We start from the raw sequence: 16678 nt of genomic DNA on the forward strand, positions 1-16678 counted from the left end.
TTTATAACAGTACTTACTTATTTCTCTTTAGTCTTAGTCCAGCAATTAACACTGATAAACAATTACAATTGAATAGCATCTAGCTACACTGGTTGTTGCTTTTGTTTTTTAAAGGCAGAATGCATTGTTGTGGGTTTAGGAATACCATTGGGTAAGGGAAGCAGTATTATGTGGGTACTAATTTGTTCACACTACATGGTTGTGGTAGCTGTGGGTTGCCCATAGAGAAAACCTGTCTCTGAAGAGTGTACCCACATCTCCTGACTCCAGTCCACCTCAGACTATGGTGAAAATACCCTACAGACTAGTACTGTTGTTGCTATTGCCAGTGATATGGTTTTGTATGAACACATCAAAGATAGCCAAGAACAAGTTGTTTCTATGATGTGTATGTACACATTTGCAAATGTGCATCAGGTTAATACTAATCTAATCAAAAACAGCCAAGCTGTAAAAAAAGGCGTGGCCCCTAAAAAGGCCAAGGTGAAAAAAGATGTGAAATCCAAGGTGGCGGCCAAGAAATGGCTGTGATGGTAGGTTAATGGTAAAAATTTTAATAACGACAATTAAGGTGAATTTTGAGCCAAGACCAAGTGGCACCAAATTCACCTTAATTGTCGTTATTAAATTTTTTACCATTAACCTACCATCACAGCCATTTCTTGGCCGCCACCTTGGATTTCACATCTTTTTTCACCTTGGCCTTTTTAGGGGCCGCACCTTTTTTACAGCTTGGCTGTTTTTGATTAGATATCACTTCTTTTTGTATTTGTAGGCTTTTTAAACCTATCCTATTTCTTTACCACAGGAAGAATAAAAAGACAGAGCAGATTTTTAATAATTCAACTGTTTTTTGATTTTATCAGTAATTATATAAATATATTTATTACATGTCCATTATTCCCTATTGGATAACTTTTTCGCAGCTGATCTTTCTACTAAGGGACTTGAAATGTAGCTAAACTCTCTACAGGTTGATTTGTTTGTAGCCGCACTCTCTATAGGGTGATTTGTTTGCATCTGAACTCTCTATACAGGGCGATTTGTTTGTAGAAGAACTCTCTACAGGATAGTTTCTTTGTCACTGAACTCTCTGCAAGGTGACTTGTTTCTAGCTGGCTCTCTGCAAGATGACTTCCTCTAGCTGATTTCTCTACAAGGTGACTTGTATCTAGCTGAACTATCTACAGGATGATCTGTTTGTAACTGAAATCTCCACAGGGTGACTTGTTTCTAGCTGATCTCTCTATAGGGTAACTTATTTCTAGCTGAACTCTCTAAAGAGTGGGTTCTTTGCAGCTGAACTCTCTACAAGATCACTTCTTCTAGCTGATCTCTCTATAGGGTGACCTGATCTCTCTGTAGGGTGACTTTTATCTAGCTGAACACTCTACAGGGTGATTTGTTTGTAGCTGAACTCTCTACAGGGTAATTTATTTGCAGCTACACTCTATGCAGGATGATTTGTTTGTAGCTGAACTCTCTACAGGATGGTTTCTTTGTAGCTGAACTCTCTACAAGGTGACTTGCTTCTAGCTGATCTCTCTACAGGGTAACTTGTATAGCTGAACTCTCTACAGGGTGATCTGTTCATAGCTGAACTCTCTGGGTGATTTGTTTGTAGCTGAACTCTCTACAGGATAGTTTCTTTGTAGCTGGTCTCTACAAGGTGACTTGTTTCTAGCTGATCTCTCTACAAGGTGACTTCTCCTACTACAGAGTGACTTGTATCTATAGCTGAACTATCTACAGGATGATGATCTGTTTGTAGCTGAAATCTCTACAGGGTGATTTGTTTGTAGCTGAATTCTCTACAGGATGATTTGTTTCTACGTATAGCTGATCTCTGTATAGGATAACTAGTTTCTAGTTGAACTCTCTACAGAGTGGGTTCTTTGTTGCTGAACTCTCTACAAGATCACTTCTTCTAGCTGATCTCTCTATAGGGTGACCTGATCTCTCTGTAGGGTGACTTTTATCTAGCTGAACACTCTACAGGGTGATTTGTTTGTAGCTGAACTCTCTACAGGGTAATTTATTTGCAGCTACACTCTATGCAGGATGATTTGTTTGTAGCTGAACTCTCTACAGGATGGTTTCTTTGTAGCTGAACTCTCTACAAGGTGACTTGCTTCTAGCTGATCTCTCTACAGGGTAACTTGTATAGCTGAACTCTCTACAGGGTGATCTGTTCATAGCTGAACTCTCTGGGTGATTTGTTTGTAGCTGAACTCTCTACAGGATAGTTTCTTTGTAGCTGGTCTCTACAAGGTGACTTGTTTCTAGCTGATCTCTCTACAAGGTGACTTCTCCTACTACAGAGTGACTTGTATCTATAGCTGAACTATCTACAGGATGATGATCTGTTTGTAGCTGAAATCTCTACAGGGTGATTTGTTTGTAGCTGAATTCTCTACAGGATGATTTGTTTCTACGTATAGCTGATCTCTGTATAGGATAACTAGTTTCTAGTTGAACTCTCTACAGAGTGGGTTCTTTGTTGCTGAACTCTCTACAAGGTGACTTCTTCTAGCTGACCTCTCTGTAGGGTAACCTGATGTCTCTGCAGGGTGACTGTTATCTTGCTGAACACTCTACAGGGTGATTTGTTTGTATCTGAACTCTCTACAGGGTGATCTGATCTCTCTACAGGGGGTGATTTGTTTGTAACTGATATCTCTACGGGTAGATTTGTTTGTAAGTGAACTCTCTACAAGATGATTTGTTTGTAGCTGATTTCTCTACAGGGTAATTTGTTTGTAGCTTAACTCTCTACAAGGTGATTTGTTTGTAGCTGAACTCTCTACAGGGTGATGTTTTTCTAGCTGATCTCTCTACAGGGTGATTTTTTTTTGTAGCTGAACTCTCTACAGGGTGATTTGTTTGTAGCTGATCTCTCTACAGGGTGATTTAGGTTGTAGCTGCTCTTTCTACAGTGGGTGATTTGTTTGTAACTGAAATCTCTACAGGTTGATTTGTTTGTAGCTGAAGTCTCTACAAGGTGTTTTGTTTGTAGCCGATCTCTCTACAGGATGTAGCTGAACTCACTGCAAGGTGATTTGTTTGTAGCTGATCTCTCTACAGGGTGATGTGTTTGAAACTGAAGTCTCTACAGGGTGATTTGCTTGCAACTGAATTCCCTATATTGTGTCTAGTGTCTATATAGCTGATCTCTCTACAGGTTGATTTTGTTTTCTAACTGAACTCTCTACAGGGTGATTTGTTTGCAGCTGAACTCTCTATAGGGTGATTTGTTTGTAGCTGAACTCTCTACATGGTGATTTGTTTGTAGCTGATCTCTCTACAGGGTGATTGTTTGTAGCTGATCTCTCTACAGGGTGATTTGTTTGTGATCTCTCTACAGGGTGATTGTTTGTAGCTGATCTCTCTACAGGGTGATTTGGTTGTAGCTGATCTCTCTACAGTGGGTAATTTGTTTGTAACTGAAATCTCTACAGGTTGATTTGATTGTAGCTGAAGTCTCTACACGGTGTTTTGTTTGTAGCTGATCTCTCTACAGGGTAATTTGTTTGTAGCTGAACTCACTGCAAGTTGATTTGTTTGTAGCTGATCTCTCTACAGGGTGATGTGTTTGTAACTGAACTCCCTACAGGGTGATTTGTTTGTAGCTGATCTCTCTACAGGGTGATTGTTTGTAGCTGATCTCTCTACAGGGTGATTTGGTTGTAGCTGATCTCTCTACAGTGGGTGATTTGTTTGTAACTGAAATCTCTACAGGTTGATATGTTTGTAGCTGAAGTCTCTACGCGGTGTTTTGTTTGTAGCTGATCTCTCAACAGGGTAATTTGTTTGTAGCTGAACTCAATGCAAGGTGATTTGTTTGTAGCTGATCTCTCTACAGGGTGATGTGTTTGTAGCTTAACTCTCTACAAGGTGATATGTTTGTAGCTGAACTCTCTACAGCGTGATTTGTTTGTAGCTGAACTCTCTACAGGGTGATTTGTTTGTAGCTGATCTCTCTACTGGGTGATTTGTTTGTAGCTGATCTCTCTACAGGGTGATTTGGTTGTAGCTGATCTCTCTACAGGGGCATATGCAGGAATTTTGAAAAGGTGTTTCCACTACAGCTAAGTGACTGTTATATTAGAGTAGTTTATATATTGCCTGACTGCTCTATTAGAGTATCTTGATCTTTTCACTAAAATCACAATTCAGAACAATGCTATAAGTGTTGCTATCATGTTAGAAACTATTATTTAACTAAGATAAAAGTTTAAAATGTGTCCTGTTCCATGACAGATTCCAGATTCTGGAAACCTGAAGTATCAATTTCTTAATGTTTCGAGTACTATGTAAAATCCAAAGGGGTTTCCTGAAACCCCTGGAACCCCCCCTCTTATGCCCCTGCTCTACAGGGTGATATGGTTGTAACTGATCTCTCTAAAGTGGGTGATTTGTTCGTAACTGAAATCTCTACAGGTTGATTTGTTTGTAGCTGAAGTCTCTACACAGTGTTTTGTTTGTAGCTGATCTCTCTACAGGGTAATTTGTTTGTAGCTGAACTCACTGCAAGGTGATTTGTTTGTAGCTGATCTCTTTACAGGGTGATTTGCTTATAACCGAATTCCCTATATTGTGTCTAGTTTCTAGCTGATCTCTCTACAAGTTGATTTATTTGTAGCTGAACTCTCTACAGAGTGATTGGTTTGTAGCTGAACTCTCTACAGGATTGTTTCTTTGTCACTGAGCTCTCTATAAGGTGACTTGCTTCTAGCTGATCTCTGTAGACGGTGACTTCTTCTAGCTGATCTCTCTACAGGGTGACTTGTATAGCTGAACTCTCTACAGGGTGATTTGTTTATAGCTGAACACTCTGCAGGTGATTTGTTTGTAGTTGATCTCTCTACAGGGTTTCTTTGCAGCTGAGATCTCTACAGGGCAACTTCTTCTAACTGAGCTCTCTCTTGTTTCTAGCTGTTTTCTCTACAGAGTAACTTGTTTGTCTAGCTGAACTCTTTACAGGTGGGATTTTGGTTGCTGAACGCTCTACACTGTGACCTGTTTGTAGCAAATGCCTCTACAGAGTGACTTGTATGTAGCTGAATTCTGTACAGAGTGACTTACTTGTAGTTGAACATTGTATAAACTATAAAGTGACTTGTCTGTAGCTGAAATCTCTACAGGGCTACTTGGTCTCTATAGGTTAACTTGTTTGTATAGATGAACTCTCTACAGGGTAGTTTCTTTGTAGCTGAACTCACTCCACAGTGACTTGTTTGTAGCTGAACTCTCTAGAGAGTGTAGCCAAACTCTCCACAGGGTGCATGACTTGTTTATAGCTGAACTCTCTTCTAGTGTGACTTGTAATGTTCTGATTCTTCTGAATCACTACAGCAATATATCTGTAGTTGAACTCTCTATAGGGTGACTTGCTTCTTGCTGAACTGTCTATACGATTAACTGTTTGCAGCTGAACTCCCTACAGAATAACTTGCAATGTAATAAAATTCTATAATGGAGTAAATGAATTAGCTGAATGCTCTATTAGGGTGACTATTCTATTAGAGTATCTCGATTTCCCATATGTTACAAGTAGTTGGCTTTGGAATCATAACTCAGTGGTTTGTAATCCAATTCTTCTGTACTACTGCAAGGACTTTCTATGATGATTATTCCAGCTACACACCGATTTTCAGCTCACTGCTCTAAGCGGTTTGCCCAGTAGGCGTGAAAACTAATAGTTTTTTATTCATAAAAATCGATTGCATAATTGTGACACCGGTTGGGTTTTGTGTCATAGATTGGGTTTTGTGTCATATCTCGATGGACTTTAACTGGATTCCTTTCAAACCACAAAAAGGCACTCCGACGATAGTTACTCCATTTACATAGCAATTTTCAGCTCATTCCTTCAAGCGGTTTACCCTGTGGGCGTGACAGACCTTCGACCTTATTTTACGCAATAATCGGTAATAACTCCATGAATGTTCATCTGATTCCTACCACACTTGGTACTGAGATTCGCCTTAATGAGCCCTTTAAGTGTGCCAAATTTCAGCCCGATTAGAGCACGAATTTGTGTTTTATGGCGAATTTTGCAAAGTGTGTGAAAAGAAGTAGAAGAAAAAAAAACGAAGAAAAAAACCCAAACGTTGGCCAATCGTATCTCGGAAATGGATTGAGCGATTTTCTTCAAATTTGGAATGTGGACTCCCCTACCTAGCCAGCACGTTTGTAGCAACTTTGGTTTCAATCGGATAAGGAATCACGGAGCTACAAAGGTGTGAAAATCGCGTTTACTTTCTTCCTGTAAATATACTCACGGTGTGGCGCGCCGGCTTCTTGGGCCGCACGACACACTACCGTGTGTCTTGATGCCTGCTGTGTGTAGGAACATTTCCGTCAGGGTATCAGCTTCAAAAGCATCTAAATGATAAGTTGCCTAAAAGACAAAACAAACACCATACATGAATTTTGTATTATCAAAGTATCCGTGTGTTTGTTCTGCTATGCAATACATCCATGTGTCAACATTCATACAGAACGCTTTTGGCTGTGGGGGAGGGGGTCAGAAGAAAGAGTACTCTTTGTACGCTTGCAAAAAATCCAAAAATTGTGGACCACCCCTAAGCGCTTATTATTTGTTAAGCGCATACACATTTCTTGTGATTAACCATGGCTGATAAGTGCACATGGCCCAATGTGAGGCTTACACATGACAATGCGATGCACGGAAAGAAAACAGGAAATACTGGAAAATTAATGTCTCCTCAAGTGCTTATATGTCTCCCTTCGCTATGCATACAACAAATCAGCCTTCTGGATTACAATATTCTTGTTCATCACGAAGGATTTCATTCAGAAATGGAGTCAGATATCCTTATACACTGGTGTGTTGACCCCAAACTGCTCTATTAAAACGTGGTGATTCAGTGGTACACACCACAATTATTAATTTGGCACATGTGCCTAACAGATAGTATTATTTTTACAAAAAGTTTCTTCAAAAATTATAAGCCCGTGCGCTGAAAAATCCGACCCTACGGTACTTCATGATAAAACATGTTATGTTCAAAGTTAACAATGCTAAAACAAGAATTTCATTAGACCAAGTGTATAAAATCATGGTGGTGTCTAAATAGACTAATGTTGTACCGATTCCTACTGTTTAGGGAAAACCGATATCTGATATATTTTTATCCTGTTTTACCAATAGTTTACCGATACCCAATTGTAGGTCTCTAAAAGTTTTTTATTTATTTTTATTTAGGCTTTACAGCACAAGTGCTGAAGGTCTGTAGGACACCTGGTCCTACAGCCTGTTTAAAGTTGTTGCAGAAAATATGTTTGAAAAGGTGAAGACTTGTGTATACTCCACTAAAGTAGAGTTAGTAAAGCCAATGTTGTGAGATTGTACACCTACATCAACTCAAAGTTGCTAGTCATACAAGTGGGCTAGAGCCTGAACCATCACTGTTTATCGTTTATTTTTGTTGTCACTACAAAAGATAAACAAATTACATACCAGAGCCTTTGACACCAGCCCTCCAGTGTAACTGCAGCTGCTGAAGCTGAATAGACTAATAATCTGCTGACCATAGCCAGGTAGTTGGAAAAGGCAGATATGGTCGGACATGGACACGAACGCGGACATTTTCAAAATATACTTTTACATTTATACAACAGTTATTTTTCATACCTAACATTGTTCTATACAGTAGTCTTTGCTTCCAGACACAGAGATTGACTTTGAATAGTGCTTATCCATTTATAAGCGCATGTGCGGGGATAGGCTAGCACACTACAGAGAACCATACACCATATACTGTTGTACATGTGCTACAGAAATCCACTGCACACTCACAGAGATTCTGCTGGTATGCCCTAACTTAGCCTCGCAAGCTAGGACCTTAGTAGGTATAAGCTCCTGCACCTTATACTGAAAGCTGAGAGCTCCTGGATCTGGTTTACGACAGTAAACTAGGGTGGATCTCTACAATTACATAACTGCATTAAATTTCTAGAGCATTTGTACAACAGTACATTGTCTATAATTCTTGTAGCATGCTAGTCAATCCTCCGCACATGCGTTTATAAATAGATAAGCACTATGCGAAGACCATGTCTGGGCCTAGAGGTGAAGACTACTGTACAGAACAACGATAGGTACGTATGAAACTTAACTGTTGTATGGATGTAAAGGTGCATTTTGAAAATGTCCGTGTCCATTTGTCCATTAGGCCTACGTTGATTATGCCAGCATAATTTAGGATATAATATGTAGCCAAAGCATTGAGCATAATACCAGCACAATAGGCACAATTTTTGTGCATTGGTTATCAGAGAAGCTGAAACTCTGCCTATTTTGCATAATGCAGAATGGGATAGTGTGCAAACTTGATAAAAATAAGATTTACAGCTACGTTGTGAAGAAAAGATTAGTTATCCAGGTTATGGAACTGCCTGAGTTTTACATTTCTTGGTACATAATTCAGTATCATCAATCTGTTATCAATCTCTAAATTTCTTTAAATTTGTACCGTGTAGGCAGAATTTTTCAAGGAACGAAATTTTTACAAGTTTCACATGAGTGATGATCAGCTTCATGAAAACTTATGAGGTTACAGTATCACTTTCAAGTTGTGACAGCTAATTTATATAAATTTAAAAAAATGTAAAAATCCATTTCTACACAGTTTCACAAAAATTTCATCCCACAAAATATTCTGCCTATGTGGTATTCATACAAAGTTACTAAATGGCCAAACAGGATCTAAGTTTTGAATCATGCATCAGTTACACCAATAGCACAAAGAGAAAAGATGCTGATCAGTCAGCCATAGCTGATCAGTCAGCCATACCTATGTAGCTACATACATAACTTTGATACAATATGTCTACTTACATAAAAACCCTGGTTCGTTTCCATAAAGGTCTTCAATTTTTTCAGCATACTTCTGTGTAACTACTAATCTTCTCAGCTTCAATGTAGGACCTTTGATCAAACATTTGTATGTTACATAAATACTCATGAACTATCAAACCTAATTCTCTTCCGAATACAGTAAAATCAGTAGGCATCAATCTCCAACCAAGTATCTGGTATACATAATCAAATTAGTACTCACATTAAAAATGGTAGTTAATACTTTCTGAGCATTATTGAGAGATGGACTGTCATTATAACGATCAATACCATCCTGGATGTCTTTGAACACTGCTCTGTCCTCTGTCTCTATCACTTGTGACACTGTTGTACATTTGGTACCCAACTCCTGGAACATTTTGATCACTTGTGGTTGGAGGTCATCTGTGGCTTCTCCAGTATCAGGATCCACAACACACTATGTACAGGAACAACACTACTAGTCTCTTACTGGTCATATGTTAAACACGTCTGCACCTTCAAAGTCAGTAGACATGTCAGGTGTTCTCGATTATCTCCTATCAACATCGCATTACTTAGGAAATCTACTTCATTTTTGACTGCTGCTTCTATTTCAATCGGGTTGATTTTCGTTCCATCGTGCAATGTGATGATGTCTATATTCAGAATAAATTACAAAAATTTTTACAAACATATGTCACTTGATTTACCATCATCACGACATGTTATGTGCAAACACCCATCCTGTCAATGAATTAAAGTTATAGATTCTCAAGGTAGGTTGATTTTGTACAAACAATTACATACTTCATCCAGATACCCAATATCTCCTGTGTGTAACCATCCTTCTTCTTTAATAGCTTCCTTTGTCTTGTCTTCCATGCCAAGGTAGCCCATAAAGACATTTCTACCATGACAAACCACCTACCATAGGAAATATAAATCAGTATATAATGAATACTTAAAACAACTACACCATTACACAGAGTTTAATTATACCTACTATAAATGCTATAGCAATGCATTATGATAACCTAAGGGAGTATACATATGCTATTATTACATAATCCCAGTAATGATAGCACAAGAGTAGTTTCTTATATTAAGTCAATATATGTAAAAAATTCTAACAGCATACATTGACAATGATATCAGAATCAGCTAGATTTGAGTGGTCTACTTTTGCTGGATGCTTTTCCCAAGCCCAGTGGCAATCTGTATGTGTGGTGTGGGGCCTTAATGGAGCTATGGTTATGGTTGTATGTGGCTGTACAACTCTGTGGTGTTGACTAAAGACCTGTGCTGTGAATTTCTTTTCATTTACGCCAGTTTTGAGACCTGAATGGCCCATAGTTCATCCCTACATGTTCCTCTTCAATTTTTTGAACAGCCTCTTGCCGGGCCCCACCTCCCACCCCATTTGGAGCTCACCTGATACAGTCAACATCAGTTTAAAACTATCTAAAATGGTTGGAAACTTAGCTGCTGGCTACTTGTACAGTAGATGCTTTGGAAGGAAAGGAATTGGTGTAAAGCATGTGAAAAGTTGGTACACATAGCTTCAACCATTGGCGAGCTACAACATACTAAATACTTAAAACCAGCATTTCTCAATACTTTAAAATAGGCGATAAGCCCAGTTTTCCCAGACTGGGTCACATCTGTTTTAACATCAAGACACACAGTAGTGTGTCGTGCGGCCCAAGAAGCCGGCACGCTACACCATGAGTATATTGACAGGAAGAAAGAAAATGTGATTTTCAAACACATATGTAGCTCTGTGATCCCTCATCTGATTGGAACCAAATTTGCTACAAAAGTGCCGGCCGGGTAGGTACCAAATTTGAAGAAATTGCTATAGCCATTTCCGAGATATGAGTGGCCAAAATTTTGTTCTAATTTATTCGTATTATTCTTCTACTTCTTTTTGCACACTTTGTAAAATCTGCCATAAAACAACAATGTGCTCTCCAATCGGGATAAAATTTGGCACACTTAAAGGGCTCATTACAGCGGATCTCAGTACCAAGTGTGGTAGGAATCCAATGAACAATCACGGGGTGATGATCAATTATTTGCATACAATAAGGTCAAACTTCTGTCACGCCCACAGGGTAAACCTCTTGAAAGAATGAGCTGAAAATTACCATTTAGATGGAGTAACCTTTGTAGGAGTGCCTTTTTGTTGTTTGAAAGGAATCCAGATAAAGACCATCGAGATATGACACAAAACCCAACCTGTGTCACAATTATGCAATCGAATTTTATGAATAAAAAAACTATTAGTATTCATGCCTATCAGGCAAACTGCTTAGAGCAATGAGGTGAAAATCGCAATAATCATGACAGAAAGTCCTTGCAGTAGTACAGAAGAATCGGATTACAAACCACTTAGTTATGATTCGAAAACAAACTACACTTGTAGCAAAAGCAAGATCAAGATACTCTAATAGAACAGTCACCCTAATAGAGCATTCAGCCGCTGAGATACTCTGATAGAACAGTCACCTGTAGAGAGATCAGCTACAAACGAATCACTCTGTAGAGGGTTTAACTACAAATACGCCCTCCTGTAGAGAGTTCAGCTATAAACTAGAGAGATCAGCTAGAAACAAGTCACCCTGTACAGACAGAGTTCAACTACATTTCAAGTCACCCCGTAGAGTGTTCAGCTAAAAATAAGTTTCAACTTGTGGAGAGTTCAGCTACAAAAAAAAGTCACCCTGTAGAGAGATCAACTAAACAACAAGTCACCCTGTAGCAAGATCAGCTAGAAACAAGTTACCCTATAGAGAGTTCAGCTACAAGCAAATCACCCTCTGGAGAGATCAGCTATATAGAAATAAGTCGCCCTGTAGAGAGATCAGCTAGAGACCAGTCACCCTGTAGAGAGTTCAGTTACAAACAAATTACTGTTAGATCAGCTATAGCTAGAAACAAGTTACCCTATATAGAATTCAGCTACCACCCTATAGAGAGATCAGCAACAATCTAGTCATCATTTAAAGAGATCAACTAGAAACAAGTTACCCTGTAGAAGGATCAGCTAGCACCCAGAGTTAGGTTACATACAAATCACCCTGTAGAGAGTTCAGCTACAAACAATCACAACGTCACCCTGCAGAGAGAGAGGCTAGAAACAAGTCACCCTTTATAAAGTTCAACTACACTTTAAGTCACCTGTAGAGAGTTCAGTTTAAAACAAATCACCTTGTAGAGAGTTCAGCTACAAACAAATTACCTGAGAGAGTTCAGCTATGAACAAATCCCCCTGTAGAGAATTCAGCTACGCACAAATCACCCTGTAGAGATATCAGCTGCAAACAAATCACCCTGTAGAGAGTTTAGCTACAAACAAGTCAGAGAGATCAGCTAGAAAAAAGTTACCCTGTAGAGAGTTCAACTACAAACAAATTACCCTGCAGAGAGTTCAGCTACAAAAAAAATCACCCTGTAGAGAATTCAGCTACATACAAATCACCCTGTAGAGAATTCAGCTACACACAAGTCACCCTGTAGAGAGTTCAGCTACAAACAAGTCACCCTGTAGAGAGATCAGCTAGAAAAAAGTTACCCTGTAGAGTGTTCAACTACAAACAAATTACCTCGCAGAAAGTTTAGCTACAAACAAATCACCCTGTAGAGAATTCAGCTACACACAAACCACCCTATAGAGAAATCAGCGGCAAACAAATCACACTGTACAGAGATCAGCTACAACATTAATTTCACCCTGTAGAAAGATCATCTACAACAAAGGCACTATGTAGAGAGTTCAGCTACAAACAAATCACTCTGTAGATAGAAACAAATGATCCTGTACAGAGTTTAACTACACTTCAAGTCAATCTGAGTTAAAAACAAATAACCCTGTAGAGAGTTCAGCTACAATCAAATCACCATGTAGAGAGATCAGCTACAAGATATCACGCTGTAGAGAGATCAGCTAGAAAAAATACCCCTGTAGAGAGTTCAGTTGCAAACAAATCACTCTGTAGAGAGTTCAGCTACAATTAAACAAAGCACCCTGTAGAGAGTTCAACTACAAACAAATCATGCTGTAGAGAGATCAGCTACAAAAAAGTCACCCTATAGAGAGATTAGTTAGAAACAAGTCACCCTGTAGAGAGATTAGCTAGAAACAAGTCACCCTGTAGAGAGTTCAGCTGCAAACAAGAGAGTTCAGCTACACACTAGTCACCCTGTGGCTAATATTTACCCTGTAGAGAGTTCAGCTACAAACAAATCATCCTGTAGAGAGTTTAGCTACATTTTGTGTGACCAAGTAGAGAGTTCAGCTACATTTCAAGTCACCCAGTGGAGATCAGCTACAAATAAGTTATCCTGTAGAAACAAAATGGCATGGAACAATTCAAAATTTGTATAATTACTGATGAAATCAAAAATAGTTAATATAAAAAAGTCTGCTTTTAGGGACCTGTCGATTTTTCCGGCTAAATTTTTGGCATAATGGGTGGGTAAAAGCAATGAGCAAAATGCTGGCATAATACGTAGGTGCAATTTTTGTGAAGTGGACATAAAAATTGCACAAAAGATCAAGATACTCTAATAGAACAGTCAGACGTGCTAAAATATCGACAATGCATAGCTAATTGTTACAGGAACAACAAGTGACAATCGAGATACCCTAATAAAACAGTCACACATGTTAAGCAATATTAGCTAACTTCTTGCTTTACACGTTAGAAGCAATTGCTGATCGAGATATTCTAATAGAACAGTCACTTTAAGGCGAAACTCTAGCTTTGCAATTGGAAATATTCAATTAACAAAGATCAGTACTGAGCAATATTTATAATTCTTGAGCAAAATATGGAGCATAATAGGTGAAATATAAAAGAATTGCTGGAAAGAAAAATAGGTGGAAAAAAAGCAAAATATACTGGTCCCTATCTGCTTTGAATGCCTTTCTTCTTTATCTGTAGTAAAGATAAAATAACACAGGTTAATAACTCCAACACCGGCCTTGGTGTATACAAATACAAAAAGAAGTGATATCTAATCCAAAATAGCAAAGCTGTAAAAAAGGGTGCGGCCCCCAAAAAGACCATGGTGAAAAGGTGTGAAATCCAAGGTGGCAGTCAAGAAATGGCTGTGATGGTAGATTAATGGTTAAATTTTTAATAAAAACAATTCGGGTGAATTTGGTGCTGCTTGATTTTGGCACCAAATTCACTTGAATTGTCGTTATTAAATTTTTTACCATTAACCTACTTCTTGGCCACCACCTTGGATTTCACGTCTTTTTTTCATGTCTTTTTTCACCATGGTCTTTTTGGGGGTCACACCTTTTTTTACATCTTGGCTGTTTTGGATTAGATTCTATTTACATGTGCAACAAGAATCAACTAAAGTACAGCTTAACTAGAATCATTTCCATTGGAAGAACACATTCTTACTGTATTGCAATAATAGCGATTTTAGCTGCTCATTAATAAACACAATTTTAGTAAGACATGTAATTGGTATAGTAGCATACTTCTCCAATATCATTCTTGGGCTTTTTATAGTGCAAAAGCTCACTATACTCGGTTGCGTTTTCTATCTTGGTTTGTACACCATTGATACTGCTGCCACATGATCCAACTTTCTTTATATTCTTCAAATTTGTAGTTTGGGGTCCAGCAGTCTCACTCAATCCATACACCTCCAATACAGTCAACCTCATTTTCCGAAAAAATCTCAGAGTATCTGGGAGCATTGAGTCGGCTCCTACAAACATGAATTTGCACTTATCAAGGCCGAAATTCTTCTTGATCATTTCATAAATTCGTGTAGTCCCTATAGTTGCTTGGCTGAACTGAGAACTGCAACAACCACAGTAGATTGTACATAGACAGAGTGAGATTTTAACCTGGTTTCACTGGTTTGATCTTCTAGAAGACTTGCTTCTATCTTTTCTTTCATTCTTTCCCAAACACTGCATAAAATAATAGCTACATTTACTACTGCAACACACTTGTTGAGTACCGTGGAGTTGCAAAGAAGAATGTAGGCTGACACTCTTGCATGGCTGCAGATAGAGTACCCTAAAAACATTTATCAACAGATGATGTGCAAAACTATGCACAAACCTTTATGGCACTTGAATTAGCAAAGCACACTGTTCCACCAGTAGCAACAGGTAAAAACATGTCCACAAACTGTGTATTCAAAAAACCCTTTGTCATAAGCAACTTATGTAAGTGAGAATCACAAAGGTTTGCACTTTTGCATCAAAAGATTATCTAAAAGAGTCTCAGATTAATTGCACTTAACAACTTGGGTCAATAAATGTCAAACTTAAGCATTCTTTCTCATGACAGTTCACCTCTACAGTAGTAAACACATCTTACAAATTATGCACTGAGAAGACTGCATGAAATATTACCCATATTCACTAGATGCTTTTCGTGTACTAAAATGGATATACCCCAATGATTAAACTATTACAACTTCATATTAGCTGCAGGCCAGTTGAATAGCTGGTATTAAAAATTTGTTTGGGATTGTTTTCAATGAAAATGGTTTGGGCTTGGTGCATTTGTGTTTATGTAAAGTACCATATAGTAAAAAACGTTGGCAGTAAAAAAGTTGGCGAAGACCTAAAATCAAAAAAATTGGCAAATAAGGTAATTTTTTAATACACGCATTATGTGATTGAAATACCATATGCAAGTGTAAGTGTTGTTTGCTGGATCTTGTGATGTTGAGAGCAATGTTTAGTTATCGTGAACTCTGGTGGGACAATGAAAACTGACAACCAAATAGGAACTTGGAAATGCCTGCCCACGATACCCATGGTAACCTTGTATGGTAATCTTGGAGTTTATATCACTTGGTTTGGTCTCACGCCAGTTACTTGAATTGTTAAAGATTTATCTCACTATCACAGGTTTGGAAGAAATGACAGCCACTAATAATGATATTTTATCTATACATACTGCATTTATATTTACAGTATACCACCCTTGTTGCCCATGAAGCATTTCAATACGTACATATTTACCTAATTTCCAAATCACTTCTAGATTAGACCTCCCAGAAGTCATGGTCATATACATATTGGATATGGATAAAACTCTTGCAAACACTACACATAGCGTGGAATCGTATGCAGATATATGTGGGTGTTCAAAGGCATGCTTGCATATTGCCCAGGCAACATCGTGGGAATGCAGTTAGCTTATGGCTTTGATGCTCAATCAGTTGAAAGATATGCTCTGAAACTAAGCGACGTTGAGTTTTAAATTGTGGGATTTAGTTTACTAGCTTAGGCTAGGCTTAGTGTAATTGCTAAATTTCAACTGGTTTATACTGTGGTTACTAAAACTGTTTTCTAAGATGAAAGATTATTTGGTGATGCATGGATGCATACTTATACCCACCACATGTCATACATTAAGCAGACTATGGAACAACACACAATAAGCCAGCTACATCAAATTATTAGGTATAGTACTTAACTTAGTATATATTTTCTGTTACAATAGCAAAATTATATTAGGCCTAAGGTAGTAGAGTGAATTCTCAAACCTCAGTTATCCAATCACCTCAATTATCCGAATTCCAAAAGTGACTGTTCTATTAGAGTATTTTGTTACTAGTGTACACTCCATTAGAGTGAATGACTGTTCTATTAGTTTAGTGTAATTGAATGGAGCTTTGTATATAAATCAATCTGCTCAGTTTTATCTGAACAATAAACTTAAACGTGTACGCACAATCGTTTGTTTAGTAATTTTGTGTGTTGAAGCATAATGACATAGGAACAACATTCTGAGTGCTACTTGCCAACGCTATTAAAACCATGCATCAAGTGCATGTTCA

At 38.2% G+C, this 16678-nt stretch overlaps 1 protein-coding gene across 4 annotated transcripts in view; it reads right to left on the minus strand.

The window, feature by feature from the left end:
* Positions 1 to 16678, minus strand: part of LOC136237613 (long-chain-fatty-acid--CoA ligase ACSBG2-like) — a 116029-nt gene that overhangs the window by 54652 nt on the left and 44699 nt on the right. For all 4 annotated transcript variants that reach the window (XM_066027822.1, XM_066027823.1, XM_066027821.1 and 1 more), the window contains 10 exons: positions 14944 to 15012; positions 14840 to 14898; positions 14724 to 14789; positions 14349 to 14676; positions 9656 to 9772; positions 9559 to 9592; positions 9365 to 9504; positions 9111 to 9305; positions 9006 to 9060; positions 8867 to 8956 (listed from right to left, as the gene is read on the minus strand). In XM_066027822.1, the coding sequence (XP_065883894.1) occupies positions 8867 to 8956; positions 9006 to 9060; positions 9111 to 9305; positions 9365 to 9504; positions 9559 to 9592; positions 9656 to 9772; positions 14349 to 14676; positions 14724 to 14789; positions 14840 to 14898; positions 14944 to 15012 (1153 nt within the window). The remainder of the gene's footprint in view (positions 1 to 8866; positions 8957 to 9005; positions 9061 to 9110; positions 9306 to 9364; positions 9505 to 9558; positions 9593 to 9655; positions 9773 to 14348; positions 14677 to 14723; positions 14790 to 14839; positions 14899 to 14943; positions 15013 to 16678) is intronic.

This window comes from Dysidea avara, chromosome 11 (genome assembly GCF_963678975.1).
Source record: "Dysidea avara chromosome 11, odDysAvar1.4, whole genome shotgun sequence".
Classification (NCBI taxonomy): Eukaryota; Metazoa; Porifera; class Demospongiae; order Dictyoceratida; family Dysideidae; genus Dysidea; species Dysidea avara.